Raw genomic sequence first — 25,657 nt, 5'->3', positions numbered from 1 at the left:
GAGCACATGCAGCCCTGGGGCATCGAGGAGTTGTTCCGCAAGCTGGGTGTTCTGGAGACAAGGCAGGAGACGCTAACTCGCGAGCGGACTGTGAATTACGGCTATTCATACCTACTAATTCCGTCTCGACACGGGATGCTGAATGACGAGACAACGCACACTCATACGGGCACTCACCATCGTGTGTTCGAGATCGTGTTTAAGGTCCTTCAAGAGGTTGGCCGAGACCTCAGGCTGGACTTTCATCTCCTCGAACCACACGAACACCACGACATGCCTTTCTCGCTTGCGGACCCAAATGCCCAGGCCGCGCTTTCTCGTACCCGGTGCCTGACCGTAGACTTCGCATACACCGATAGACCTCACGTGCAACAGCAGGCGACGCACCTCGCATTCGACGCCTGGCTCAACCAACTAATCCCACAAACCACCTCGATGGCCTCCTTCCAAATGTCCAGCTGCTGGGGCCAACACGGTACCCACCGCAAGAAACTGGACTATATTTTCAATCGTTTCGCCTCGGGCAGATTTTTAAAACTACGAGTTCTCAAGCTGGAGCACGTCAACGTCGACGTGGATATCTTCCTGAGTCTTCTCACAGCACTGAGCTCTACTCTGAATACTATCAGCCTCTATGGAATGACCATCACCAACGAGCCCCCCAACCCATCAACTCGGGATGATAACGACTACGCCCAGAGGAACAAGTGGGTCGACGTCTGCCACCTGCTGCGTAGCATGCAGAATCTGCAGTCCGTCACACTCTGCAGCTTGATGGAGTATCGTGGGCCCTCGCACCCACCTACCTCCAACAGCGAATCCAGCGCGAAGGCTGTGAGAGCCGCTCTGAATGGTCTCGGCAGTCGATATGCGTGGCTGCCTCCCGGCGTCAGGTACAGGGACGTGGAGGAAGTGAAGACGCTGGAGCTTAGGGGCCGGAGGGAGGTTGTGGATGGGCTGGGGCAGGTTGTGCAGGATCAGTGGTATGCGGGGCTGCCGCATCATATTGGGGGGGTGGAGTATGTGAGGATTAGGTTTCGGGTTTTGGCGGTGGAGGGGAGGGGTTAGGCGGTTCGGTGGTTCGGTGGTTCGGGGGGTTTTGATAATCTGGATTCGGCGCGTAGGGAGGGCGGGTTGCGAGACAGGAAGGAATTCCTCCAGGTTACTAGACTGCTGGCTTAATCAATCAATGCCGTAGGTCTTGCTCAGAACTTTTCTTTTCCATGCAGATAGAAAGATGTACACAGTTTGTTGATGTGACCTATTGCTCCGGATTTGGTTTCACGGGTTCGATGGAGATTGCGAGAAGCCATTTACCGTATATGCCATTACTCTCAGAGGTACTGAAACCTCTTTAACCGTTTTCTCATAGCAGCCGTACCTCTCCCTAAGCAAGAAGCAGGATCAACCCCGCAACACCCTCAGCAGCTCCCATCACCGCCGCGCCTGTCCTTACAGCCGCACCACCAGTCGAGGTAGCTGTGCCCGCCGTCGACTTACCACCCAGCGTGCCGAGCAGATTGACACCACCTGTCTTTGAGCTCGTCGGCGTCCCAGTAGTCACTGCTCCACTTGTGGAGCTACCCTTGGCCGAGGCGGAGACAATCTTCGTCAGAACGACTCCGACTGTAGACGAGGAATCGTCCGCCGAAGTCGTAGTGGCGGAGTCATCGATCGAGGTGCTCCCAAACTCTCCCGTGGTAGTACTCTCAAAATCATCGGTAGAGGTCGTAGCATCGAAGACAGACGATGCCGCGCCGCCGGCAGCCGTGAGCTCGAAGTCGAGAACATAGGAGGTCGTGTCGCAGATGAAGTGCACGAGGGTGTCGGTGCCGGCTGTGAGAGCGCCGGCGGCGCAGTAGGGGGTTGCGGATTCGGTGCTGTTCGTGATGTAAGCATATTAGCTCACTAATTGAGAATCAAGGGGATAGGAGACTCACCAAGCAATCAACATAGTGTCCGATGCGCATACCGAGTTCGACGCGCATGCATCAATGGATGTGTACGGTACGCAGCCAGTGATGACGGGGCATCCGGTTACGGAACCGCCAGACTCGCCGTCGCAGCATCCGAACCAGCTGAGACCCATGTTGTAGCCGCACACGCCTCCGCTGCCGCAGGTGTAGGGTGCTGAAGGATCGCCGGAGAGATACGCGCAGACGCTTGATGGGGAGTCGCGTTTCCTTAATTCGATGAGGGGGTCGGCAGTCGGTTTGGGGGTGAAGCCATCGGCGGAGTAGTCTTTGAGAGTCTGAGTAGGTTGGGGCAGATCAATGTTAAAGGCCGCTGCGAATGCAGATAGCTCGAGGACGATGGAAACGCGGCTACTAAGGGAATACATGACGTTTCACAAAGACGGATGATAAGTTTGAGAGCTACCCTTTGTAGAGATTTGAAGAAGACGCAGGAGAGGCTGAGGCGAAGCCATGCTTTTGTATTTCATAGAGTGCAAACTTGGCTTTAAGCTGAAAGATTCAATGTGGGAAGCACTGCCGCCTTTGGTCTAACGTTGTACTGATCCAGCATGCGAAAGCTTGGCAGGTACACCAACTTGGGAGTTAAACATCGAAAGGGAAGGCTGTGGCGCGAAGTCAGCGGCAGACGGCGTGATCAGCCTGTGGCACGATGTTTGGCCACAGCGCCACAACGTGGTTGAGTTGTCAATGAGCACCAGTGAACGTCAGGATCTAGATCCTCAGCCTTGCGGTGGGGGGGCACGGTCGGGTGCAGAGGTTGATTGCTTTGGGGAATTCAATACCTTTGTAAGCCACGCTCAGGAGCTGAATTGTGAGGCTCGTGCGAGTTGGAAAAAAATCGAGTGCTGACTAAGAAAGCGGCCAGCGAAGGGATTTGCAACGGTAAGCATTATTACTGAGAGATCCTGATACCTAGTGCTAATAATACAGCAGGCACAAAGGCGCTACGGCCTAGCAAGACCAAGAGATCCTATCTAAGGAGCATGGGTAGCTGGCAAGCATGAGCAGTTGCTTGTCTGTGCTAGGGTTCTGGACGGATCTCCATCTCCATACGTTTCGGATGGGAAGACAACTATATCCTTTCCTCGCGGGACGGGTGTCTACCGTGCACCCAATAAATATGCGTTCGTCAGTGGTGGTGTTGTCTTCGTACACATACATTGGCCCGCCGGAGATCGCGTAAGCTAAAGCGATCTGCTGATAGGAATTTGTAGGTACCAGAGGGTTTGTCCTTGTTAGGGAGCGCGTGAGTTGAAGTTGTCGTCCATTGGTGGGAAACCATTTGAATCAAAGCCGTCCATTTGAAGAAAACCGTGTGAATCGAAGCCGTCTACTAGTGGAAACCCGTGTGTGTCAAAGCCCTCTACTATTAGAAACCCGTGTGTATCAAAGTCGTCTACTGGTGGAAACCCTTGCGAATCAAAGCCGTCTACTGGTGGAAAACCGTGTGAATCAAAGCCGTCCACTGGAAGGAAATCGTGTGAGTTAAAGTCTTCCACTGGTCTAAAACCGCGTGAATCGAAGCCGTCCAGTAGTAGTAAACCCTGTTGAAATGAGTCTTTCCCCATGTTAGTATCGCTCTCCACAGCGCCACCAACAGGACTCACAAGGTAGCGTGTCTAATCCCCGATCCAATGTGTTCAATCGATCAAGATGTGCTGAGCTCGATTGTGAGCCAGAGACCGTATTTGGCCCGCCTTGTCTTGTAACTGCACTTCCTTGGCTGTTGCGAGACGTCTGAAGGTGTGCTGAGCTCGACCGAGAGCCAGAGACATCCACGTTTAGCTCGCCTTGTCCTGTAATTGCGCTTCCTTGGTCGTTGAGAGACATCTGACGTGTTTGTTGCGCTGAATTGAAATTCGGCACCTGCTGGCTCCGCATAAATTGGTTGTTGAGGGCGACCCACCCCGCTGGCCTCGGGTTCTCCTCATGCCCTATGCCAGTACTTAGTGGTTGTTCAGTTCAACCAAATAAAAAGAGAGCTCCTACCCAATGAATTCAATTGACCACCAATATGATGTACTTGGGCGTGCTGTATGTTTGCGAAGTTGAAAAAAGGGTCTTCTGAGTTGAATGGAGGGAAAGTATGAAGGGATCCGGACGTTAGGTTGATATTCTGAAGACTTCGTTAATGCCTTCTCGAGACCAAGCGTATTCAAATGGCACTTACCGCTGAGCGCGCTCCCCGACTCCCCTCTCCGTTCTGGTTTTGAGGCTGAATATCATGGCAGACGCGGTTTGGTGACCCCGCCTGGCCCGTTGGTGCGATCGAATCGACCGTGCTAACGTTCCCACAATGGCGTTTGTTCGGTCTGTCATGGTCGATGCTAGCGCTTCTCTCTCGTGATTGGGCGTGCTGCAGCACTTGTGCTAGGCTCCAAGAGCTAGGGATGTCCGTGTTTGGGTCTGGTACATCTCCCTAGATGTCAGTATCAATTTTTAGACGGCGTTATCAGCAGCACTCACCATGAGGCGTGCCTCCTGTTCCCTGATTCAATGGAGTGGGACAGGGCTGAGATCTGGAAGGCTGCTCGTCTTCATCCTCCGTGTTGCCATCGGGATGCATGATATTATATTTGCCGGCGGGAGCTGCTGACCCGGTAGCACTGGAGCCATTCCTGCACATTTGAGGATTAGGAGGAACTATTCCATTCTCTTGCTGATTTGGTGTAGGTGCGTCGACGTCGCTGTCTTTAGCGTGTTATTCCTGTACAGGAATTTGAATAGCTGAGATTATTTTAGCTTCTGTACCGCTCATGACCGCAAGGGAGAAGGAAAGCTTACGGCTTGGTATGATCTCGCATTGGTAACCCTGGAAGAACTGCTTATTACATGAAACAGTTTTATAATCACACTTTAGGGCTCTGCATATTTGCTTTAACCTAAGTTCGTCAGCAAAATACTACTCTTTGTTTGGTATTGCCGGGTTACTAACGTAAAGGCATCGCTAAGTAAGGTTTGCACTAAAGAAATAATACAATACAGCACCCGCCCTGGTTTTAATAGTTCTCTGTAACGTACTTCACAAGCGAGTCGGCCACACAAGCGAGTCGGCCACCTCATCACGAAAACGCGACGCGTCAACCAACAACCAATATGCGTCGACAACACAACGCGCAATCAATCCAAAAAGAAGGCAGGCTAGCCTTAGCTCTCCTAGCTATCCGACGAAATCAAATTCCAAGCGAACGACGCGCTGCAGGCATATACAATGTCCCCAAAAGCACGCTCCAAGACCGACGCGGCGGAATAACTGCACAACGCGATTGTGAGCCTAATTCAAAGAAGCTTACAAAGCTTGAAGAATCAGCCATTGTTCAACATATACTCGACCTGGATTCGCGAGGGTTTTCGCCTAGCTTAACTGCTATACGAGAGATGGCCAACAAGCTACTCGCCGAGCGCGGTGCTGGCCAAGTGGGCATTAACTGGCCAAACAACTTTATAAAGCAAACGGACGAGCTTAAAATAAAGTTTAATTAAAAGTACAACTATTAAAGAGCTCTATGCAAAGATCCAGAGGTTATTAGCGATTGGTTTAAGCTTGTATACAATATAAAAGCAAAGTACGGCATTATTAATAATAATATATACAACTCTAATAAAGCTGGCTTCCAAATAGGCGTTATCTTATCAAGCATAGTTGTAACAGGCTCCGAGCGGCGCAATCGACCAAAAGCTGTACAGCTAGGCAATCGCGAATAGACAACAATAATCCAAGGAATCAATGCCTGTGGATGGGCCATCCCGCCATTTATTATCTTTGCAGGCAAGTACCATCTCTCTGCATAGTACGAGGGCGACAACATACCACCGGACTGGGTTATAGCAGTAAGCAACAATAGCTGGACAACAAATAAGCTTGGTGTTGCCTGGCTGCAGCATTTTAATATGCATATAAAAGATCGCACCATAGGCACGCATCGGCTGCTAATTATTGATGGCTATAAGAGCCATATCTCGCTTGAATTCCAATAAATTTGCAAGGAGAACAACATTATTGCTCTCTGTATGCCGCCGCATTTATCGCACCTGCTGCTGCCGCTTGATGTTGGCTGCTTTTCGCTATTAAAAAAGGTATACGGGCGCTAAATTAAGGATCTAGTATGCCACTACATTAATCACATTATAAAGCTAGAGTTCCTGCCGGTATTTAAAGCAGCATTCTACAACTTAATTATAAAGAGCAATATTTGCGCAAGCTTTTAAGGCGCAGGCCTTGTGCCGCTTAATCTAGAGGCAGTGCTCTTAAAGCTTAATATTGTGCTTCGTACGCCGTCGCCTCCCGCCGTGGAGGCTCAATGGGAATCAAAAACACCAAGCAACGCTCTCGAGCTAGACTCTCAATCAGCCTTAATTCGTAATCGCATTCAAATGCATTAAAATAGCTCGCCTACAGCTATTCTTAACTCGCTTAATAGCTTCTCTAAAGGTGCTGCAATTATAATGCATAAAGCCACGCTGCTGCGCGATACAGTTGCCAGCCTTTAAAAGGCAAATAAAGCTGCCACAAAGGCAAGGCGCGCAAAAAAAAGCGGATTCAGAGGGAAGGAACTCTAACAAAGGAAGCAGGCTCTCAAATAGCTGCTCAAAGAATCGAGGAGGCAGCTCAAAGCAAAAGGCAGCAAGCCGGAGCGCGCTCCGGCGGCGGCGTGCAGCGCTGTAGGCGCTGCGGCGAACCAGGGCACAACGCTCGTACGTGCAAAAAAGATGCAGAGGTTGCTGCAGATTAGGCTACAACTTGTATCTAGTTGATATCTATTGGCGTTGTGGAGTAATCAACGTTTAAGGCAGCTAAATATGATGAGGTGGCCGACTCGCTTGTGTGGCCGACCCGCTTGTGAAGTACGTTAACTATATCAGCAACCTTTTAATTCGAAGGGTAAAAGGAACAACATACTTAGGAGTAAAGCTTCCCAGATTTTATTACCCCAACCTGTTTCTTCTATCAACTCCGTCGCATTCCGGACTACGCAAGCAGCACTAGGGCGAAGGCAATACAAATATCTCGGTATCTTTTGCTTTCGACCGAGCCGTTTTTGCATAATAGAATTAACTCTAATCTCTAAAAGCTTGTAATGTTCCAACATATGGCAGGCCGTCGCAAGTATAAGATCCGTGAACCGGCCGAATTGTATTTACAGCTCTCCATTCTCTCTAATCTAATTTTTGGCATTAACGTAACCCTCCACACGTTTAAATATTAACTCTGCTTCGTCCTATGGACCGCCTGGGACCGCCTGTTAAAGGTGCCGGGCGAGTGCCGTCATTATCAGCAGTAGCTAGGAGAAATATCGCGGCTTTTCTGCAACTATTAATGAGGGTTGCTATAAGGTCATCCGGCGCGCAAGATTTAAGCCAAAAGCGCTGCCTTTTCGCTTGCCAGTCGAGAATTTCGTTGATAAAGTCATCGAGTTTAATCTTGTGTCCGCATTAGAGGTCTCCTATCCCTACTTGCAAGTCTTGATTGTGACATTGTTTGGGTTCTTCGGGGGAAGGGACATATTAAACCCACGTTGTGTTTAATGGTGATTGGAGGTAAGGTAGGGGTTGGCAAAGCGGAGAGCGAGGTTGGTGAGGTAAAGAAACAGGTTGGTGAGAGGCAGTCTGGTGAGATAGAGATTGGTTATACCGAGAGCGAGGCTGGCCAGGCGGAGAGCGAGGTTGGTGAGGGACGGATTGGTGTAGTTGATTCTCAAGGGCAAAAGAATAGCGCAGAAGCTCGACAACATAATGCTCAAGGCATAAAGCATGCTCAGCGTCGTCTCCTTCGAAATCATAGAGTCTGCGTCCTATGCCTATATTTCTCCTTGACTGATGCGTTGAACTTGGATATGGCAGGATGCGTACCACGGGAGTGCAAATCGCGCCTGCTCGTTAGAAAACGAAAATCCAATACGAAGTAGACTTTGCGGAGCGCCACTTTTCTTTCCCCGCCCCAGCCGAGCGGACGCACATCTCCATTCCCGCCCAACCTTTGATTCAGCCTGTCGAATATACGCCGCCCGCGTGTCGCCCGCTGGTTCATGGCCTCCATACGCATCCCGGACTTGAAAGATCATCGGCTACCCCGGACATGCCGGTGCACAGCATCGCCATGAATCCCCACCTGCTCCCGCACCTTATCCTGGCGGGTAGTGCGGTCGGTATTGTCGGATGTGATGCCGCCCATGTCTCAGTAGAGATTGGCAAGCCTTCACCAACTTTGCGCATTTGGGCCGTGAAAGGTCGTCAGCCACTTCAACCCTCATTACCGGACGCTAGGACGGGTAGGTTGTCTACAGAGAGCCAGTACTTGGACGCAATAGATTCAGGGGATCTGTTACTCTGCATCAAGCCCACCACATGCATTTTTCACCTTCTCTGCAGCCGGCAATGCGTTTTCCCCTCGCTCTTTTTGACTTTTTCTGTTCTTGTTTTCCATGTTTTCATACGGGCGAGGAGGAGAAGAATGATGATCTCACACAGCTCAAAGATGACAGTGTGGACTCTCTCTTCGCCTGCATTATCAACGATGAGATCAACAGTTCATTTCTTTACAAGGCTTGGACACGAAAGCAGAATGGACAACTCTCCAGGACGCCTGAGGACCCATTTTGGAGCGAATTCAGTGATAGGAGATACTCAGAAGATGTTGCGAAATGCAGGCTTTCACGGCTACGCAGCGTATGTGGGAAAATAATTGCTTTCTCTGCACAGCTAACTATATACCTGTAGGTTCTGATCCGGTTAACTGGTCGCACTTCTCTGGATGAACTTAAATGTTCCCTTGACTTCTACGTTGAGCTGGGTCTTCGCGCTGCTTTCAATGCTCACCTGGAACCGAACACTACCCCGCCTCTATCAAAAACTGTGATAGAATTCATGGTGACCAGTGCACTCACCGCCCTCGATGAATATGATAAGAGCCAGATTGCTCGTGCATCGTATGTTTTGCAGACTCAGAATCGCACCCGGTTCCGCGAAGATATCTATCGCACACTTTCATCACTGGTACGTATACCGAGTTTGTCAAATACTAAAATTTTGCAGGATTGGTTCCTTAAAGTCTCTCAGGAGCATTCACTCGCTTTGAAGGGCTTGGAAGTTGCGTTAGACCATCATTTTAATCCGAGCGTTGGACATACCCCAAGGGTTTCAATGGAGACGCTATCATACATGGCGAGTGACGTATTTTACTCTTTCAATTATGATCAAATTGCCACAGTCGTTCGTGTATGTCAGCAAGCTTCGCAAGACTGGAAGGAGGAAGAATATGGCGTCGTCCATTACTATACAAAACTGGAAACCAATATCATAATCTACGAAAAGCTATCAAGCGAGGTATGTGTGCGCCGTACTAGATTGGTGGATGGGAAAACTGCTAAAGAATTATAGAGTTGGTTCCACATAGCCTGCAAAGAGCAGCGCTCCTATTCACTTCAAGAGCTGTCGGATACGAGAAGCCTCAAAGATGAAATAAGGCAAGACTGGGATGTTGGGGAAGGGTATTGCTCGAGGACTTACTTACTCTGAAGTTCTCATTTGCAAAAAAAAAAAAAAAATTGCGCCCGCCGTCATTGCTTTTGACTTGCGCAACACAAATTGTCAACATGCTTACATTGGGGAATTTGTATGTTCAAGTTTTTCCAGCATCCGTTTCCTCTCTGACACTTGTAGGTCTCACTTCTCTTGTTCTCAGCTATGATCCTCTGTTGGTGCCCGGGATGCAGCGGCCGTCGTCGTTTGAGGGGTGGAGGAGATTGATAGTTGCTCAAACGGGTGCGTTTCTGTCGTGCAAAGGTAGAACTTAGTCTAGGGCGCCGCCGGATGATATGTTTTTCCTTACTCCGTGCGCGTCATCACTCGCACGTCGTGTCAGTTCTTCGATCATTACAAAGGCCTTTTGTTGCGACATCACCGGCAGCGTCTCCAGTGACACCTCCAGCGACACCATCCTTCCGCACCTACCCTTCCATCACCCACTCTTTCCGCTGTTCCCAACTCCTTCTGCAGCACCCCAATTCGTCAAGAATTACCTTATCTAGCATACGATCCAGGTCGAGTATGCATGTCGGCGCTGACGGGGGTCTACACATGCTGACAGGATTGAGGGGCGGGAGCCTCAATGGAACTAGAGTGAGTGACCCATTTTTGGGAGAAAACCACATGCATGCATACCCCTCAGCCACGAACTACACTGGGGAATAGAGACTTCTGTGCCGCCTCAGGAGCCATTCTGCGAATACCACCCTTTCAAACGCATTCGGGAAGCATTATGGCGTCTCATGTTTTAGGAGCCAACATGACCCTAGTGTGATGCCTGGATGGCGTCCAAGAACCCGCTTGCCTTCTGCTCCGGCTTCCTCCACCACTTTGAGCATTATCGATCAATCATGACTTCGGTCCGTTCCGAATAAGCTTCGGACTACCCACTTGAAAAAGAGACCTTGAATATGAAAAGCTTATTAATATTTGCACGTTCGAAAAAAGGAAAGGTCGTATTAGAATGCGGTTGTTTGCGACGATTGTAACAAGTTCGGATATTACGTCTAACTAGCTATGAAGGTTCCATATGGAGCCATCATATCTCAAACTTAGTTTCCGTAGGGCTGTTCAGCCTGAGGAAGAATATCGAACGGAAAGCCGAGCTTTGCCTTGAAGAAACAGTACATGTTTCGGTCATTCGTTTCTCTCGCTTGGATGAGGGCGCTGCCAAAAACGGATTTATCAACATCTCCCGGCCAATGTTCAAGTATCCAAGTGCAAGTATCTTCGCTGATTTTAACCCATTTCATCTTTCTTCCGAAGGTGTAAAGAAATATGACGCCCTTCAGCTCATCCTGGGGATTGAGTCCTTCGCCGGTAAGATATTGGAAAACCTTTGCATATTTAGGATCCAAGCAGTGGTATTCGCTCCTCTTCCAGAAAGAAGTGTTGAGAAGGTGATTGACAAGACATGGCAGGGCCGCAATGCGCGCTGTTAGGACGTAAAGCACTTTGTTATCAAGCGTGACTTTGGCCCTAGACTATTGTCAGTAGAACTCAGTAAAAGTATAAGTAGAGCCTACTGTGTCTCCCAACGGATATTTTTAGCAGATTGGATTTTCGTTTCAGGGGATGACTCTGTATCGGACGGGTTGTCGTCCTCCATTCCGCTACGAAGTTTGTTAGCGCAAGGAACCTAAGGCTTGAATTTTCATACATGTTTGGGGGAAGTCTCTCTGGAGCAGTGGCAGCGTTATTAGATTCCAGCTTCGTGACGGTGGAAGAAGTTGGTGCAGAACTGCAGGACGTCTTGGGTTTTTGAGAGTTTTCAAAACCAAATATTTGTCTCTGGATTGCCCCGTAAAGATGGAAGCATGGCGTCCAGACGATGCGGGCAAGGGTCTGCATGAGGACGAGGGTCTGCGTCCACGCGGCTTCGCCGATTTCCAGCCCGGAAACTCGTTGCCTTCCTGCCGTCATTGCTTAACAGGGCGCCCTTTTGCAAGTGAAGAACTCGCATACGCAAGTCTCGACCTACGTTACGCCTCAAAACTTGCCCTGTTCTAGTTGTTCCCATACAAAGGGTGCGGCCGAGTGCATTATCAAGTCACCACCAAAATCCACGATTTAGCTGCGCAGCCACCACACGGGCACAATAATTTTTCTAGCCTTCCAACAACTATCAAAGACGCTCCCGCAAACACGCCTAGCTTTTCAGAAACTCGATATCTTATTGTTTTCTGGAGATGCGGCCATCCAAAGGTGTCAATTTCGGGCAGTTTTGATGTGCCTCGCCTCGCTTAGCCGCTTGAGACTTGATAGCGCACTCGGCCGCACCCTTTGTATAGTGGTTTGAGTTACACGGAGCCCAAGCGTTGGTCGTCTGCTGGTGGCAAACACTAGCCTAAAAGCGATATAGGCTGGGACACAGGAATCCATTTATGGAAAGCCTACTTTAGCGAGCCGCAATGTGCCTTCCCAAAAGAAGCATAGATTCTGCTACAGAATTCAGTGTTAGTTTATTTAAATACTATAATAGGCATTATATCTGCTAAGTTTCATCCAGCATCAAATACACCGCAAGACGAAGCAAATAACTCGACCAACCGACACACCGAGCAGCAGCTACCGGCTGAGCAGCCATCTACCTCAAACCAGGCATATGATCCCGTGAAAGAAAGTGCGTTAAACAATGCGTGAATAGCCTATGGCCCGTGCAGGCTCCAAGAACGGGATAGCAGTGTATCAATAGCAGTAATCTTAAAAATATAGAAATGATGAGTCGACTACCCTCCCCCCATTGACACAGCCGACCTGCAACCAAGGTTTCACGCCATTTTACCAGGGTATCTCCATCCGGCACTATGGTGAGAAGAACGCCACTAAAGGACGTGCACGGCAACTGTGGGGAGGCGCTGAAATTACTTCTTGTCCGATCGAGGCACCAGATATGCCACGCCATTACCTCCTTGGCTCCTTCCGCCCTTCGCCGACTGGCCCTATACATCTGTAGTCTTAGTGGCAAAATTGGTGGATGGTGGTCAGAGAAGCGTCGCCCGGGGCCACGAAAACGGGTGAAGTCCCGTCCCGTCTTGTCGTTGAAAGGAGCAATTGATAGTCTAGATCTGGCAGCCAGTTAGAATGCTCCTACGCACGTCTGTCTACGCGTCTCAGCTGTACAGGGTTCACTTCTCAGCTGGACAAGGTTCACCTGTTGTTTTGTCACCGTTGCTGCCTGCAACCCCTGGTCTCTCTTCACTATATAGCCACTCGTTAGCACCTCAATACAACTCATGCTTTCCTCACTGATCCTTTGCCCTTCCTACGCCAGCTGCCAAGATCCGACTCAGAAATCCGGGGACCAAACGCTCTATATAATACGGCACCCTGTTCAACGTCTTTGTAGTTCAGCCGCGGATTAGATACCTTGTGATGCGCCTAATTCTCTTGAATGCACACCAAAGCAGTGATGTGGGAGGTCCTTCAATCTCTATCATGCATAGCTAACTGGCCAACTAGATCCCACCGAGCGGATAAAAAGGCTCAGAAAGCCATTCGTGTACGGAACAACTTGAACAAGGACACCACAATCTACCAGCTTCGACTTCCTTGCGGTCACCTGGAAGAACGTGATTGACGCGGACCAACGTCATTCCTATCGCGCGCCATGGAACTTACAGCGAGCCATCAACAACCCTCGGCTGATAAAGCACAACAACCATGCAAATCTTGCCGGAGGTACGTGCATGCACTAATATGAATAATAGGACTAATCTGCTAACGTGTCTATGTGACAGGTGGAAAGTGAAATGGTCTGAGAAACTTTGCCATGATTACAATTTCCACTCGCTAGTCGCTCTTAATGTAGCGACCGAACTCTTCCAAGCTGCCTCTTTTGTGGAAAGTCTGCGCAGCTATGCGTGTATCCTAATCAAAAGATAAAGCCGGGGCCCAAAGTTGATTAGAATTTTTACTCCTGCAGCGGCATTAACAAGTCTAATAATACATAGGCACGGTCCAGAGAAGTCGGAGAAGAGCCCGATTTACTGGATCAAAGGGCGAGCAAGAGCGCGACACTTCCAGTCACGACCTCAAGGACGACGAGCAGTTAGTGGAATCCGAGTTACAGTTCCGCAACCAACGCTTGCAATCACTATAATCCGAGAATCTCTATCTAAAGAACGAGAACTTGCAGTTGCGCGTAAATATCATCGAGCTTCAGATTAATCAAGGACTTATCCAACCTATCCCATTCGCTCATCAATATGGACAGGGGAATATGAACGATGCGGAAATAATTAATGGAGGACTTATCCAACCTATCCCATACGACTCGTCTACTAACTAGTATCTCAGCGCTAGATTCCGGTTCGCGCAGTGGTGGTGGATGAGCGCATGCTGCTTTCTCTCCGGATGAGCCTGCCGACGATCCAGTCGAATTTACCCATCCTCGGACATCTCGCGCTGGCCAGCCCTCTCACGCCCAAGATTGTTCGTCGCTAAGAGGACATGGATTAGACCAGTGCTACTCCTGCCAAGCCCTTCTCCTGAGGACATACTCCGCCGTGCCCGGGCTGCCAACAAAGGAACCTTCAAGCTGCTGAACCTCTTGCTGAATAGTTCCACTGGATCTTCGTTCTTGTCTGCCATTATGATCTTCGATTGCTCGGCAGGGCAGTGGCTACGTGCAGAGAGCTATTGAGGGAGGTTTGCAAGGGAGACACAGAGGTTTGCGAGGAAAGCAGGGCTATAATATGAAGAGTGCTGGGTAAGAATAGGGGTCGCAACGCAGTATCGCGAATGGCGCAAACCGCAGTATTATGGAGTGGTACAGATCATAAGAATTGTTGAAGATTTGCGTACCACGTCCCCGTCCAGGCCTTCCCACTTAGCTTCCATCCGGATATTCGAAAACACGTCTCCGTCGTGCAGAGGCGAGCGTTGGCCATACCTTTGCCATCGCCTGTGTGTGCTAGCATTTGTAGGACGGGGAGTGGGCTTACGTGGCGGCCGTACCTGACTGCCGGCATCGCAACGCCGGCAACTTGGTATTGCGCTCGTGGGGAGAATTGCAAGGAAGTAGACTGGACCATGGTGATATTCACTCAGGAAGACAAGGGGCATCCACAAAAGATTGGTCTATGTAGATTGCAGTATAATCAAGCTTGAGATAGTGCTGCCTCTGGCTCGGATATACGAACATCTTTGCCTTCTCTCCGTTGTGAGTAAGCCCCTAATGAACCTAAGCAGCCGACCAACACCCACCAGCAGCCGCAGCTAAATCACTCCATCTGCCCCACAAGCTAACTTTCCTAGTCGCTCTACCACAGCTTCTAAGAACTCGCCAGCCCTATTAACTATCTAGGGTCCTTCTCCACTCAAACCTTCTCCACCGCGTTCGCCTCTCACCGGTTGAAACAACACTAAGAGCGAAGTTTGCGAACGCGTACGGCGCGGAACTTCTTGCAACCACGACGCCCCCAATAGTCCTGGGTGATTGTTTCTTCATTGTCCTTGATAGCGCGTCCAAGGGCGTCCACGATCTTCTGGTGGCCGTAGACTACGAGATAATCCTTCCACGCCCGTTGATATTTCCAGTACCCATCTTTCTTGTTATCGTCAGCAATTGCAGTAGCAATAGGGCCCACAAGAGCAGCAATCGCTTCCCCCTCTGAGTTGTCGTCCGTGGTCTCCTCCTTGATGGGTCCGCGATACTCAGTGAGATACGCCAGCGATAACGTCTTCAGCTTTCGCAAGTCTTGCAGCAGCTTGTAGACGTCCCCCCATTTGTCGTACCTGCCGTAGGACTCATCATACATTATGATGGGATCGTATCCGGCTTTCGTGATGTTGAAGGTAGAGAGGTAGATGACCTCGATCGTGGGAGACAGCTTCCTCAACGCTCCCAAGAGCAGCTGTAGCTCGATCTCAACACAGCTGACCCGCAGACTTTTGAGCTGCGTGTAGCCACCTTCAGCGAGCGGCTTAAAGAAGTAGTCGAGGTTCTGGCTGTGGCCAAATTCCTGGCAGAGTTGGATGGATGTCGCAGACTTAGCTTGCCGGCACAATCCTTCGATCCAAGTGTCTAGGAGCTGCTTTTCCTCGTCTCCGTCGCCATAGACGTCGGTCAAGTTCACTGTCAAAGAGCCAATGCGACTCAGGGCTTTCTCAACGTTCGAGCCTTTGAGGGAGAAGAGGGAGGAAGGGATAGCTTCTTCTGCTGAATACCACGTCCAGAACTCCGGGATATACAGATCCAGCTTAAGGCCCCGGTCGGCAGCCGCCACGAAGGCCTTGAAGACGATACCAAACGTCCGATGTTTCTTCTCTTCATCGTACAGTATCGTCTGTCGTTCCGGCGCTTTTTTACATCTATAGATCCTATCCTTGGCGTATCGAGGTTCACGCTTCCTGTCAGCCCTGTCGTCTTCTGCGCCCAACTTCCTGAGCATGTGCTCCGTACCCCAGCTCTGCATGTTCTCTGTATCCCAGATTCGTTCCGCTGCTTGGCTCTTTATGCTGGGGCCACCAACACCAACTGTCTTCAGGTTGGGAAGAGTCCTGAATACTTTGACGAGGATCTTCAGGTTTGTCTTGTTCTGCTCCATCTCTTGCTGCTTGCGGACTTCATCTTCGTATGTCTGGTCATACTTCTTGAGCCATCCTCTCTTATCCTTGCTATAAGCGAGGTGATGAAATGTATGATCTTTGTTGGTGTGGAGGCGCTCCAATCCAATGCCGACATGGCGTATGAAGCTAGAGAACTCGCTCTTGGAGATTGCCTCGAGGGCCGCCAGGCTATGCGGAGACAGCATGAACTTGACGTGGTGGAAATAACGCTTGCCAAAGGCGTGGAACGTCTTGGCCTGAACGCTGCGGCAGGTTAGGCGCATATTGAAGAAGTCCGGACTGTCGAGATGCTCTTTGCCGAGAAGATCGAGAATATCTGCCGGTAGTCCGGCGAAACCAAGAGCGTTCATCTCTTCAGCGGGATTCGTCGTCTGGAATTGAGACATTGTGGGCGACGCTGTAGTGGACGATGTCCCAGGAATGAGAAAGATGGTGGTGTGGTGTGGTGTGGTTGGCAAGGGAGGTAGGTGAGAGTCAGAGAACCTTGAAGGTACCAGGTATTTATGCGCAAGCCAGAGCACCAGATGGGGAATGTGATGTGGTTCGAGTAGCTTGCTGCTTCTGGTGGGGTGGTTTCGTGGTCGAGATCTGCGTGTGTGTGTTGCTGGAGACAAGAGACTGGCGGGAGTGCATATTTATATGCGAAAGAGAATCATCTATAAGGTGAATTCATACTAGAACGAACACGTGTGAGCACGAGCTTTCCCGTGACCCGCTCTTTATCGGCTTGTGAAATAGGCTACCAGGTGATTTCTCTGGCGTTTCACGAGCTTGAACTCCTCAAATCCAGGACAGACTCGATATCCTGAGCTAACGGGGTAAACTAAAGCCAACCTTAGAAGCCCACACCTCCGAACACACGAATACATGACTAACATTAATATAGCTATGAAGATATTCGAATCTCTGTATTTACGTGGCAACTATAAGCTCTCATGAGCAGTGTTCGAGATGTTGTGCAAGATGCCCCGTCTACAATCCGTGATCCTTGGTAGGCTGCGGGAGATTTGCGACGACAATTTTAACCCCAAGACTCTGGACTGCGATAAACGTGCTGTAGAGAGGGTGGTCTTCAAGGGACGTGATGAGGTTTCAAGGGGTCTGCAGCAGGCTGTCGGGACCAATGGAGTGAGGTCATGGAGCGCAATAGACATTATGGCTTATTCTGCTCGAAGAGCTTCCGCGTACTGCCTAGAAAGCAAGAGGACGTCTCTGTCCGGCATTGACGGCTTCCCGGAAAGTTTGATACTAGAATATTAATGACGTCGATGGTCCAGTGGCAGAATTTACGGGGGACAGGCCAGAGGAGCTGCCAGGAAACCGTGGCCATTGATGCATGGAAAAGACCAAGTAAAGTGGGTTCAGCGTATGTAGATTGAGATATAAACAAAACATGACTTTACAGCTACAATAGAAGGACTATTGCTCCCACTATACCTATGAGAGTGGTAGCTAGCCTAGTGCTCGACGTCGTCTGCCCGACACCACCGGTCTTTGTGTCGGTGGACTCGGTCCCTGTGGTCAGATTGTACAGCGTTATCCTGGAATTCTTGTCAGCGAGCCGTATTTACTAATGCAGATCAAACTAAGCCCCATCTTACGAGAGATATCCGCCACAGAATTTGGTTCCATCTCCAGCACAAGCCATACCACATTTCTTCTCATCTAACTTCTTCGATAAGTTCGAGAGGGCATAGCTACACCAGCACTCGCGTCCGTATTCGAGGCCAGCGTAGTTCATTCCGTTGCAGAAGGAGAGGCACGTATCGGGGGTCATGTCGTCTTGACCTTCCTATCGATGAACATGGTTAGCCAAGTTAGATTATTAGCGATACTCCACTGAGAGCATCGACAAAACTCACCATTGTCCAACCTCCAGCGCTCAACGCCCTGGCACCCCCATTGGCCGTATATCCAGTCGTCTCGTTGTAACAACCGGCGTACTTATAGATCCCAGCTCCTGGATAGACCGTCGCAGAAACGGATGTGCTCGCCGCAGTGCCCGTCGTCGTGCTCGCAGCAACTACGAAACTCCAGGAGAAGACCGCGACAAACACGCGTAGCACAGAGGAAGGAACCATACTAATGAACGTCTTAGAACAAAGAACGGTAGCGAACGCAAAGCGAACAACGCGTAGGGGTATTAGGGAGTGTGTAAAACAAGGAGAAACGCCTGGAAAAAGATATGCAACATGCCGAAGAGCTGAAGTATCGGTGGGGGCGCAGAGCCTAGATATCTCGAGGACGGGAGGGCTAGGACTCGTGTTTATCGGAAGCTTGGGGGTGCTGCTGAACCTGGTGCCCCTGATCTTTGCCGCTTTGAGCGAGGTGGCGGGAGATCGACTGGGCCCTGAAGCTCGGCTAGACATGCTGCCGGGATGCGGAGAAGTTCTCGCAATGCCTTCACAAATTCTTCATCCTTTATCCCTTTTAGGAGCTGGGCGCATTACGACTCGCAGACTAATGTTTTCATGCAAAATGCTGAGCACGCCACGGCGGCTGGGATGATCAGGTGCCCTAACATCACATCTCGACCGATCCGAGCCGCTATTCTCAGCCTTGTCAGAGTTAACCGCTCTTCCAAAGATCTCTACTTAGAACATCTATATTTCTAGATCTCACATTATAATTTGTTACACATGTAGCCTATTCGAGTCTTATAGAGTCATTTTTACGTCTACAATCACACCTCAGGATCTTCATACAGCCACGTTCATTTGACAAAGTCGAAGTAACTCGCCGTTCCCAACAGGGACCTCTTTCAAACATCAGTTTCCTTCAGCCTAGTCTCAACTGCTTTACCTGGACTTTCCCGGCTGCTTCGACGAGCGGGGAGCTATCCGACCAGAGCATATCAGCACGACGTCTTGGTGAACATGGTGGCCCAATTCCCCTACACTAAGACAGAACCACAGTCGGCATGTCAAGCTACTCCTTTGAGACCTACGTCTCTTCCCAGCGAGCTATATGACTAACATCTACACAGTACGACGCGCAAGTAAATGTATACCAGAAGCTGGTCGACTTCGAGAGACGACATGAAGAGGAATATGGTGCTTTACCTCCAGATCGAGTGGACGCAGACACAAAACAGGATGTGCTAGACACCGTAAGAACTAGGCTCGCAAATCTGCCCGCCTTCCGGTACGCAGGCAATTCCGAAGTTCCAGGGGCTATTGGCATTAGGTTATTAGAGGATGTTTGTGTTCTGTCCATCATTTCATTGCTGATCTTTCTGCTTTATTCAACGCTACTTGAGATCCTCGACATGATAAGCGTTTGGCAATGGATTACCTCGGCAGCCATGATGTTCATAGGGGAACAGATATTCGAGAAAGAAACTCGAGACTGCATAGAGATGGCTTTCAGGCCTCGGGTTGCGCAGGGCGCACAAAGGATCGAATGGACTTGCGTATGTCCTTTAAACTTGAGCGCGGTATCGTTCTGACAATATTAGGCCTGTGGCGAACGACTATACGAGGATTTCCAGGGGCTTTCTGAAGAGCAACTCGACGGTGTTCAAGAACTCGTCGTGTATGCTTCCGGCAGGCAAGGAGCCCGCGTGTAAGACCAACCCCAGCGGCACCCGCTATTTTCCATGAACCCTTCTGCTCACCAGGTGCCTCAAAAGATATCCATCAGTAAATCAAGTTCGAGCACCTGCAAAAGACCCGACAATTAATATCAGTACCAACAATTCTCGTCAATCGAACGTACAGCCCCGCCAGTCCTCTAGCTCTGCACCTCAACTAGCCGCAGTTACCCAAGTTCAAAGCGCCGCCCGAGGCCAAATTGGAAGATTTCTCTTCCTCTCATTGCAGGTAGCTCCGCATCACAATGACTTCGCGGAAGTCGACGTCACGCATGCACGTCAAGACCACATCTTCTTCCAAAATACGAAGATGGCGTACGATAGACTCCGTGGTAACTGGCTCAAGCGCACGCTCAAGGCCCCGTACTCGATATCCTACACCAAGGCATTCCACCAAAACTCCGCATGCTGTACGCCAACTAATCCCTAGCACAGTTCGAGCTCTTCCGCCATCATCGCGGCTACAACGCCGGCCACCTCGCGCAGGAGATACCCCCAGAATTGGAGGTACGAGCACAGCGCTACCACTACGATCCTTGCCCGCTCAACCCACCGCTTCCTTCTTCCGTCTTCTTGCATGCCCTACGACACCCTGAGTACTATGAGGGACAGCGGCTCCAGGATCGCATGCCGAAGAAATTGCATGACGGCATTCTAGGAGCACTTGGCTCAGCATTCAGCCCAATAGGCTGGGGTGTACACATCCACGATGGGCCGAACAAATTCGCAATCGCGATCTTCGTGAGTCTAACTATCCTTGCGAGCCTAGTGGCTGCAGCGCTATGGATCGCACTCAGAAAAGATGTCCAAGGGGGCACGGGAATCGGTCAGTATGCTGTAGCCGTTCTAACAGCTATATTTGGGCTTGGGGTCTTCGGATGGAGTTACGAGTGACGAACTACCAACCCCAGAGTAGCACAGGGCGTCGGACAGAGCATGGCTCTAGCTGGGAGACAGGATCGCGTGCATATGATAGTCGGGGTGCTATGCGTATGGGATCTGGAGTTGATCCGGACACGATTACGTGGTCGTGCTACCGGGCACGTGAGAGGTTTCAAGACGGCCTTGCTGGCAGCCATTGGGACACGAACATGCGGTGGCTGGGCCGCGGTGCGGTCTGGGCAGACGGATCTAGTGCTGCTTTAGGGTTGAAGAGGCGATTGAGCTGACGCGAGTGCTGCGGGAGGAGCACCGGGTTAGGAGACCTTCTTCTTTGGGGGCGATGGTGGTGGTTGTAGCTCGGAGAGGACTGCTACGGATGCAAGGAAAGGGGGACAGTGTTTGAAGAAGCAGCGGCTGCAATACCGCAGTTCTCGCGGCGAGGAGCTGAGGGGAGCTGAGGGGAGCTGAGGGTGAATGGGTGGAGAGGGACAGCGGGCGGTATATTGCGGGGGAGATGATTATACGACATGGATGACATGCCCAGGAATGCTCCTGCCCAGTGAATGCCGAGCCACAACGGGCAGCTGCTGCCAGGCCGCATCGGGCTTCGTGCAACGGCCGCGGCTTCCAGACTCGAGGTGGCTAATCAGGATCGCCGCCGCGGGCTCCAGAGTCGCGGCCCGTGGTTGGCTGGCGCCCCTTCACCTGCAGCATGCGCAGCTTCGAGAAGGCGACGCCCCTTTCCCGCCCAACTGCGACAAACACTGCGGCTCCTTCTCCCAATTGACATCGCTGGAGGAATTCTCTGACTGTCTTGCAATGGCCAGAAAACTCGCGGTTCTGTGAGCGCAGTCCCCCGCCGTCAGCCCGGTGCGACCGCGATTGCGACACCTCCGCACCGCCCTACCTTTGTACCTACGCTCGGACAACACCACGACCCTGACGACCAAACTTCGAGAACTACAACACGCCGCGCTCCCATTCACCCACCTCCCTTCGTATACCAAGCCACCAAGCTGGACACCGAGTCGCGATACCCCGCTGGCTCTCCCCGGCCACCGCCATGAGTCGCGATACCGCCGGCGACACGCCCGCGTCCTCACCTCGCGCCGCCGACGGCCTCCCAATGCCTTCCAAAGGCGCCAGCAGCTCCTCTCCGGTGTCCTCCTCGCCTCCTCCTCTCCCGCCGCTGCCCGCCTCTTGCTCGCCCGAAACCCTGAGCTCCAAGAGCTCGACCTCTCGATCATGGCTCAGCAGTGTCCGGCGGCCGCGGACCTCGCCCGGCCCGCGCGCTCCTGCCTTCAAGCGCTCACTGCTAGCGGACGACGATGTGCGGCGCGACTCGGCCCTGCAGCCCAGCAGCAGCAATTCGACCGCCGGCGACCACGATGTGGCGGAGAGTAGGGCGAGTTTCGACGGTGTGGGTGGGCGATTACCACGGGTACCAAGCCTACCCACTATTGTAATACAGGACGGGTCGAGGGGGTTTAATAGCGTGGACGGGCGAAGTAATAGGGCAATTGGAGGCGAAATGGGCAGGGAAGGCGCATTCAAGGGCATTGAGACGGACATACCCTCTGGCGGGTTCGAGGACTTCGCGAGTCCGTCACAACTTGAGTTTTCGAAGAGGGGGAGCATGCTGCTGGGCGGGAAGCGGGCAAATAAAATGAATAAACAGCTGGGGTCAGCGAAAAATAGGGACGCGGAGAATTCGCCGCCGCTGGAGAGTTCGCCGCCGCAAGAGACTCCACGACCGCAGACACCGCCGCGACAGCAGCAACTGCAAACACCACTTTCCCCACCGCGACAGATGCCGAGATCGCCGCCGAGACTTACAAGAGGGCCCACGTTGAGGACTGCGGCGCAGAGTACGAGGGTGTTGTCTACGGATGAGATGACGCTTTCGAGGCGGGTGCGGTCGATGTATGAGCATGGGAATGAGAATGCACCGGAGTGGGAGGAGCCGCCGCCTGTTTCGTGGCGGGATAACCCCGCAATTGATGATGAGAGTGTGTCCGAGACACCTTTAAATGGATCAACCTTGACCGTGGATAAGACATCTCAGATTGGGACCGGATCACAGCATTCACTCCGAACGCCAAGCTTTGCGCCGAGTAGGAGGGAGAGCATGATCATCAAGGAACCCACGGAAGCTGCAGGGGGCATAGAGGACTGGGAAGATATTGGCGGGGGCGAAGTCGATCGGTATGGATTCATACTACCGAAAAAGGTTGGCTCGAGAGGGTCGAATGGTTCGGGGGAGGAGGCTCCACGCCTTCAGAGGGTTTCAACGGCACTACAAATTGTGTCCGAGGAGCCAAGGAGGAGACGGACAATAAGGAGGTCTCCATCGAATGCGCGTTCATCCAGGTCTGCGAACCCATCAAGCAGACGAAAAGCACCCCGATCTTTGAAACCCCCTACTGGCTCGATATATTCTAACAAGACTACTACATCATTTAGCAGTACGCAGAACCCAATCAGATACGCAGCGAATAGGCTACCGCATAATAGGGATCGGAGATGGATGGACGAAGCCGCCGATATGCTCACTCTACCCCCTGGGCTCGCCGACATCGCGGAGCAAGAAGAGGGTGGTAGGGCAGCGCTGGCGATGAAGAAAAAGGAGATCGAGCGGGAAGAAAAATGGAGGAAAATGGCCAAGGTGGTCACCAAGGGCGCAAAGAGCGGAGGCATGATTTTCGAATTCGACACGAAGGACCCAAAGTTAGTATCACGAACTTGGAAAGGCATTCCGGACAGGTGGCGGTCAACGGCCTGGTATGGATTCCTAGCAGCGAGCGCGAAGAACGACAAGAACAGCCCGACGGATCAAGACTTGATTGAGAGCTTCTATGAACTGCAAGAGGAGAGTTCGGCGGACGACATGCAGATTGACGTCGATGTTCCTAGGACTATTGGTGGCCATGTCATGTTCAGGAGACGATATCGAGGAGGGTGGGTTCAATACCACACATTCTATCTCCTTATTCATGCTAATATGCCCCAGACAACGACTCCTTTTCCGAGTCCTCCACGCCATGTCACTGTACCTCCCAGACACCGGCTACGTCCAAGGCATGGCTGCCCTGACCGCCACCCTACTCTGCTATTACGACGAAGAAAAGGCCTTCGTGATGCTAGTACGTCTATGGCAGCTCCGCGGTCTAGAGCGCCTCTACGAGTCCGGCTTCGACGGCCTCATGGAAGCCCTCGACGACTTCGAAAAGAACTGGCTCAACGGCGGCGACGTCGCCAAGAAACTCGTAAGCCTCGCGCCTCTCTACCCCCCATCCGTCTCTTCCCTGCCAATCCCCTCGGCCCCCTGCATCCGCAAACCTGCTCCCATAGCCACTCGTCCGCGCCTGTAACGCTGTGGCTGAAGCACCTCTGCTCTCTCTCGAAAGCAACGCGTCACCCACGAATGAGTGGCCTACACCCCTCTACAATTCTGCGGTCATCGCTAACGCCCCGCCCTATCGCAGGAGGAACTCGGCATCACCTCGACCGCCTACGGCACGCGCTGGTACCTGACCCTCTTCAGCTACAGCATCCCGTTCCCCGCCCAACTCCGCGTCTGGGACGTCTTCATGCTGCTCGGCGACGCCAGCCACAAGTCGCTCGCTCCCCCACCCATCTCAACCCATCCCACTACTACTCCATCCCCCCCGCCGAAGCACATGGCGAGCTTCAGCGGCGACTTGGACGTCCTGCACGCGACCAGCGCGGCGCTGATTGACGCAATGCGTGAGGTGCTGCTCGACTCGGACTTTGAGAACGGCATGAAGGTGCTCACGAGCTGGATCCCGGTGAAAGACGAGGATCTGCTCATGCGCGTCGCCAAGGCGGAGTGGAAGATGCGGAAGAAGAGGGCCACGACGACGGCGGGCGCCGCGGCCTGAGCGCAGCGAGCGAGCGCGTGCTGCTACTGCTGCTGGTCCGAACGGTTCGGGAAGCTCGCTCGCAAATGCTCAAATAGAGCGCAGAGGGGAAGGAGGGGGGTTATTCGCTCGCGTGCCGGGGTGGGGAGGATCGTTCAGCTGGGACAGGGTGCTTGTGGCTGCATCTTGCAGGCCTGTTTCGATTATGTGGCTGCAGGTTTTGGCTGGTTATCTGCATCGGTGGCTTGCAGATTTCTATCGATGCATCGAAGCGAGCGAGGGATGATGGGTGTGGAAGCGAGAGGCTCGGGCTTCTAACCACCTTCTGGAAAGCCGGGCGCGGCACGTGTGTTTGCCGATCGGAGCGGTTGGGATCGGGGTAACGGTTTTATTGCCTGTGCCGCCGCATCGAATCGCAATCGCAATCGACATCCGGGGAGGGGTTAGCGAGCGAGCGAGGGGGCGCGATGGACCAATCGGGCCCCTTGCCTTCTTTTATTTTCTTTTTTTTTTCGGCTTCGCGACGGTTTGGGGTTTTGAGGTGGAGAGGCTTATGATATCATCTCATACCCCTTGGGTTCGGGTTGGGCGTTTCGTTTGTGGGTTTCTTGTCTCGAAATACCAACATACCTTTTTTTCTCATGTATACGCGATGGATATCCCCCCCCTTTTTTTTTTTGTTGAATGAGGTTGATGAAGCGAGGGTGCTGGATGATGGGAGTCGTAATTAACCGAAACAGACGCTATGGCAGGTTAGATGTGGTCGGTCGGTAGCTGTTAATTGTAATTGTAATCTTTCGCAAATGTCACGTGGTGGAGGTATCTTGTGTGTAGTCTGTTCATCTGTGGTCGGCTGAAATGTTGATGCGGTATATTCTACTTGTGGTTAAGTAGAGCGCTTCTTTGGTACTGATGCGGTGTGTATGCTATTTTGCTGTGGAGTATTTCACGAAAATTCAGTGGTCCGTGCGCGAGTCTATCGATGGTACCAAGTACTGTACATATACATGTACTCCCGGCGTGGCTTTTACCTTACCTTAGCTTACCTCCCTCCTCTATTCACTTGGCAATGTAGTCAAGGTAGAGAAACAAGGGTCTTCGTGCAATCCCAGGGTTTCATCTCCATTGTCGGCTTGCCCAATTATAAACCAACGGGAACCAGAGATTGGTGGTGGAAGTCTGACTGGCCCGCAACCGCGAGATGCGCAACCATGAGTGTGCATGAAGGG

At 51.6% G+C, this 25,657-nt stretch overlaps 8 protein-coding genes across 8 annotated transcripts; 3 read left to right on the top strand and 5 right to left on the bottom strand.

Annotated features, from left to right (window-relative positions):
* Positions 1–1,241: 1,241 nt before the first annotated feature.
* Positions 1,242–2,341, bottom strand: BDZ99DRAFT_577076 (uncharacterized protein; the record flags this gene model as incomplete). The annotated part of the gene is made up of 2 exons (XM_033728649.1): positions 1,242–1,880; positions 1,941–2,341. 2 exons carry the CDS (start codon positions 2,339–2,341, stop codon positions 1,388–1,390), a joined length of 894 nt encoding a protein of 297 aa, XP_033569062.1. The 3' UTR covers positions 1,242–1,387.
* Positions 2,342–2,845: 504 nt separating this feature from the next.
* BDZ99DRAFT_469142 (uncharacterized protein) lies at positions 2,846–3,839 on the bottom strand. The gene is made up of 2 exons (XM_033721430.1): positions 3,584–3,839; positions 2,846–3,534 (listed from the first exon to the last, which is right to left on the bottom strand). The coding sequence occupies exons 1-2, from the start codon at positions 3,804–3,806 to the stop codon at positions 3,212–3,214; spliced, it is 546 nt and encodes a 181-aa protein (XP_033569061.1). The 5' UTR covers positions 3,807–3,839; the 3' UTR covers positions 2,846–3,211.
* A 4,512-nt stretch (positions 3,840–8,351) lies between these two features.
* BDZ99DRAFT_577074 (uncharacterized protein) lies at positions 8,352–9,857 on the top strand (the record flags this gene model as incomplete). Its single annotated transcript, XM_033728648.1, has 4 exons — positions 8,352–8,642; positions 8,694–9,299; positions 9,354–9,588; positions 9,636–9,857. The coding sequence occupies 3 exons, from the start codon at positions 8,352–8,354 to the stop codon at positions 9,489–9,491; spliced, it is 1,035 nt and encodes a 344-aa protein (XP_033569060.1). The 3' UTR covers positions 9,492–9,588; positions 9,636–9,857.
* Positions 9,858–10,146: 289 nt separating this feature from the next.
* BDZ99DRAFT_551848 (uncharacterized protein) lies at positions 10,147–11,423 on the bottom strand (the record flags this gene model as incomplete). The annotated part of the gene is made up of 3 exons (XM_033727035.1): positions 10,147–10,979; positions 11,027–11,113; positions 11,161–11,423. The coding sequence occupies 3 exons, from the start codon at positions 11,421–11,423 to the stop codon at positions 10,553–10,555; spliced, it is 777 nt and encodes a 258-aa protein (XP_033569059.1). The 3' UTR covers positions 10,147–10,552.
* Positions 11,424–14,621: 3,198 nt separating this feature from the next.
* On the bottom strand, positions 14,622–16,459 carry BDZ99DRAFT_504110 (uncharacterized protein; the record flags this gene model as incomplete). Its single annotated transcript, XM_033724016.1, has 1 exon — positions 14,622–16,459. The coding sequence occupies one exon, from the start codon at positions 16,457–16,459 to the stop codon at positions 14,867–14,869; it is 1,593 nt and encodes a 530-aa protein (XP_033569058.1). The 3' UTR covers positions 14,622–14,866.
* A 967-nt stretch (positions 16,460–17,426) lies between these two features.
* Positions 17,427–18,355, bottom strand: BDZ99DRAFT_469138 (WSC-domain-containing protein). The gene is made up of 3 exons (XM_033721429.1): positions 17,936–18,355; positions 17,675–17,865; positions 17,427–17,614 (listed from the first exon to the last, which is right to left on the bottom strand). Exons 1-3 carry the CDS (start codon positions 18,152–18,154, stop codon positions 17,479–17,481), a joined length of 546 nt encoding a protein of 181 aa, XP_033569057.1. The 5' UTR covers positions 18,155–18,355; the 3' UTR covers positions 17,427–17,478.
* Positions 18,356–19,158: 803 nt separating this feature from the next.
* Positions 19,159–20,790, top strand: BDZ99DRAFT_209142 (uncharacterized protein). Its single transcript, XM_033713323.1, has 4 exons — positions 19,159–19,485; positions 19,531–19,637; positions 19,705–20,050; positions 20,101–20,790. The coding sequence occupies exons 1-4, from the start codon at positions 19,342–19,344 to the stop codon at positions 20,557–20,559; spliced, it is 1,056 nt and encodes a 351-aa protein (XP_033569056.1). The 5' UTR covers positions 19,159–19,341; the 3' UTR covers positions 20,560–20,790.
* Positions 20,791–21,745: 955 nt separating this feature from the next.
* On the top strand, positions 21,746–24,428 carry BDZ99DRAFT_365184 (RabGAP/TBC; the record flags this gene model as incomplete). The annotated part of the gene is made up of 3 exons (XM_033714736.1): positions 21,746–23,505; positions 23,558–23,813; positions 24,033–24,428. Coding segments are annotated over 3 exons (2,412 nt in total), but the record flags the coding sequence as incomplete, so codon positions are not given.
* Positions 24,429–25,657: the final 1,229 nt, after the last annotated feature.

The sequence above is a fragment of the Mytilinidion resinicola genome (genome assembly GCF_010093595.1).
Source record: "Mytilinidion resinicola strain CBS 304.34 unplaced genomic scaffold BDZ99scaffold_34, whole genome shotgun sequence".
NCBI lineage: Eukaryota > Fungi > Ascomycota > Dothideomycetes > Mytilinidiales > Mytilinidiaceae > Mytilinidion > Mytilinidion resinicola.
The sequence above is the reverse complement of the archived record's forward strand: the minus strand, read 5'-3'. Positions and strand labels throughout refer to the sequence as shown.

Excerpts from the sequence above, each read along its gene's own strand:
- BDZ99DRAFT_469142 (XM_033721430.1), bottom strand. The coding sequence starts at position 3,806 with ATGTCTCTCAACGACCAAGGAAGCGCAATTACAGGACAAGGCGAGCTA. Across the intron at positions 3,535-3,583 it reads GGGATTAGACACGCTACCTT|ACTCATTTCAACAGGGTTTA; the intron begins GTGAGTCCTGTT and ends ACATGGGGAAAG.
- BDZ99DRAFT_469138 (XM_033721429.1), bottom strand. The coding sequence starts at position 18,154 with ATGGTTCCTTCCTCTGTGCTACGCGTGTTTGTCGCGGTCTTCTCCTGG. Across the intron at positions 17,866-17,935 it reads GCGCTGGAGGTTGGACAATG|GAAGGTCAAGACGACATGAC; the intron begins GTGAGTTTTGTC and ends GTTCATCGATAG. Across the intron at positions 17,615-17,674 it reads TTCTGTGGCGGATATCTCTC|GATAACGCTGTACAATCTGA; the intron begins GTAAGATGGGGC and ends CAAGAATTCCAG.
- BDZ99DRAFT_209142 (XM_033713323.1), top strand. The coding sequence starts at position 19,342 with ATGATAAGCGTTTGGCAATGGATTACCTCGGCAGCCATGATGTTCATA. Across the intron at positions 19,486-19,530 it reads AAAGGATCGAATGGACTTGC|GCCTGTGGCGAACGACTATA; the intron begins GTATGTCCTTTA and ends TGACAATATTAG. Across the intron at positions 19,638-19,704 it reads GGCAGGCAAGGAGCCCGCGT|ATATCCATCAGTAAATCAAG; the intron begins GTAAGACCAACC and ends GTGCCTCAAAAG.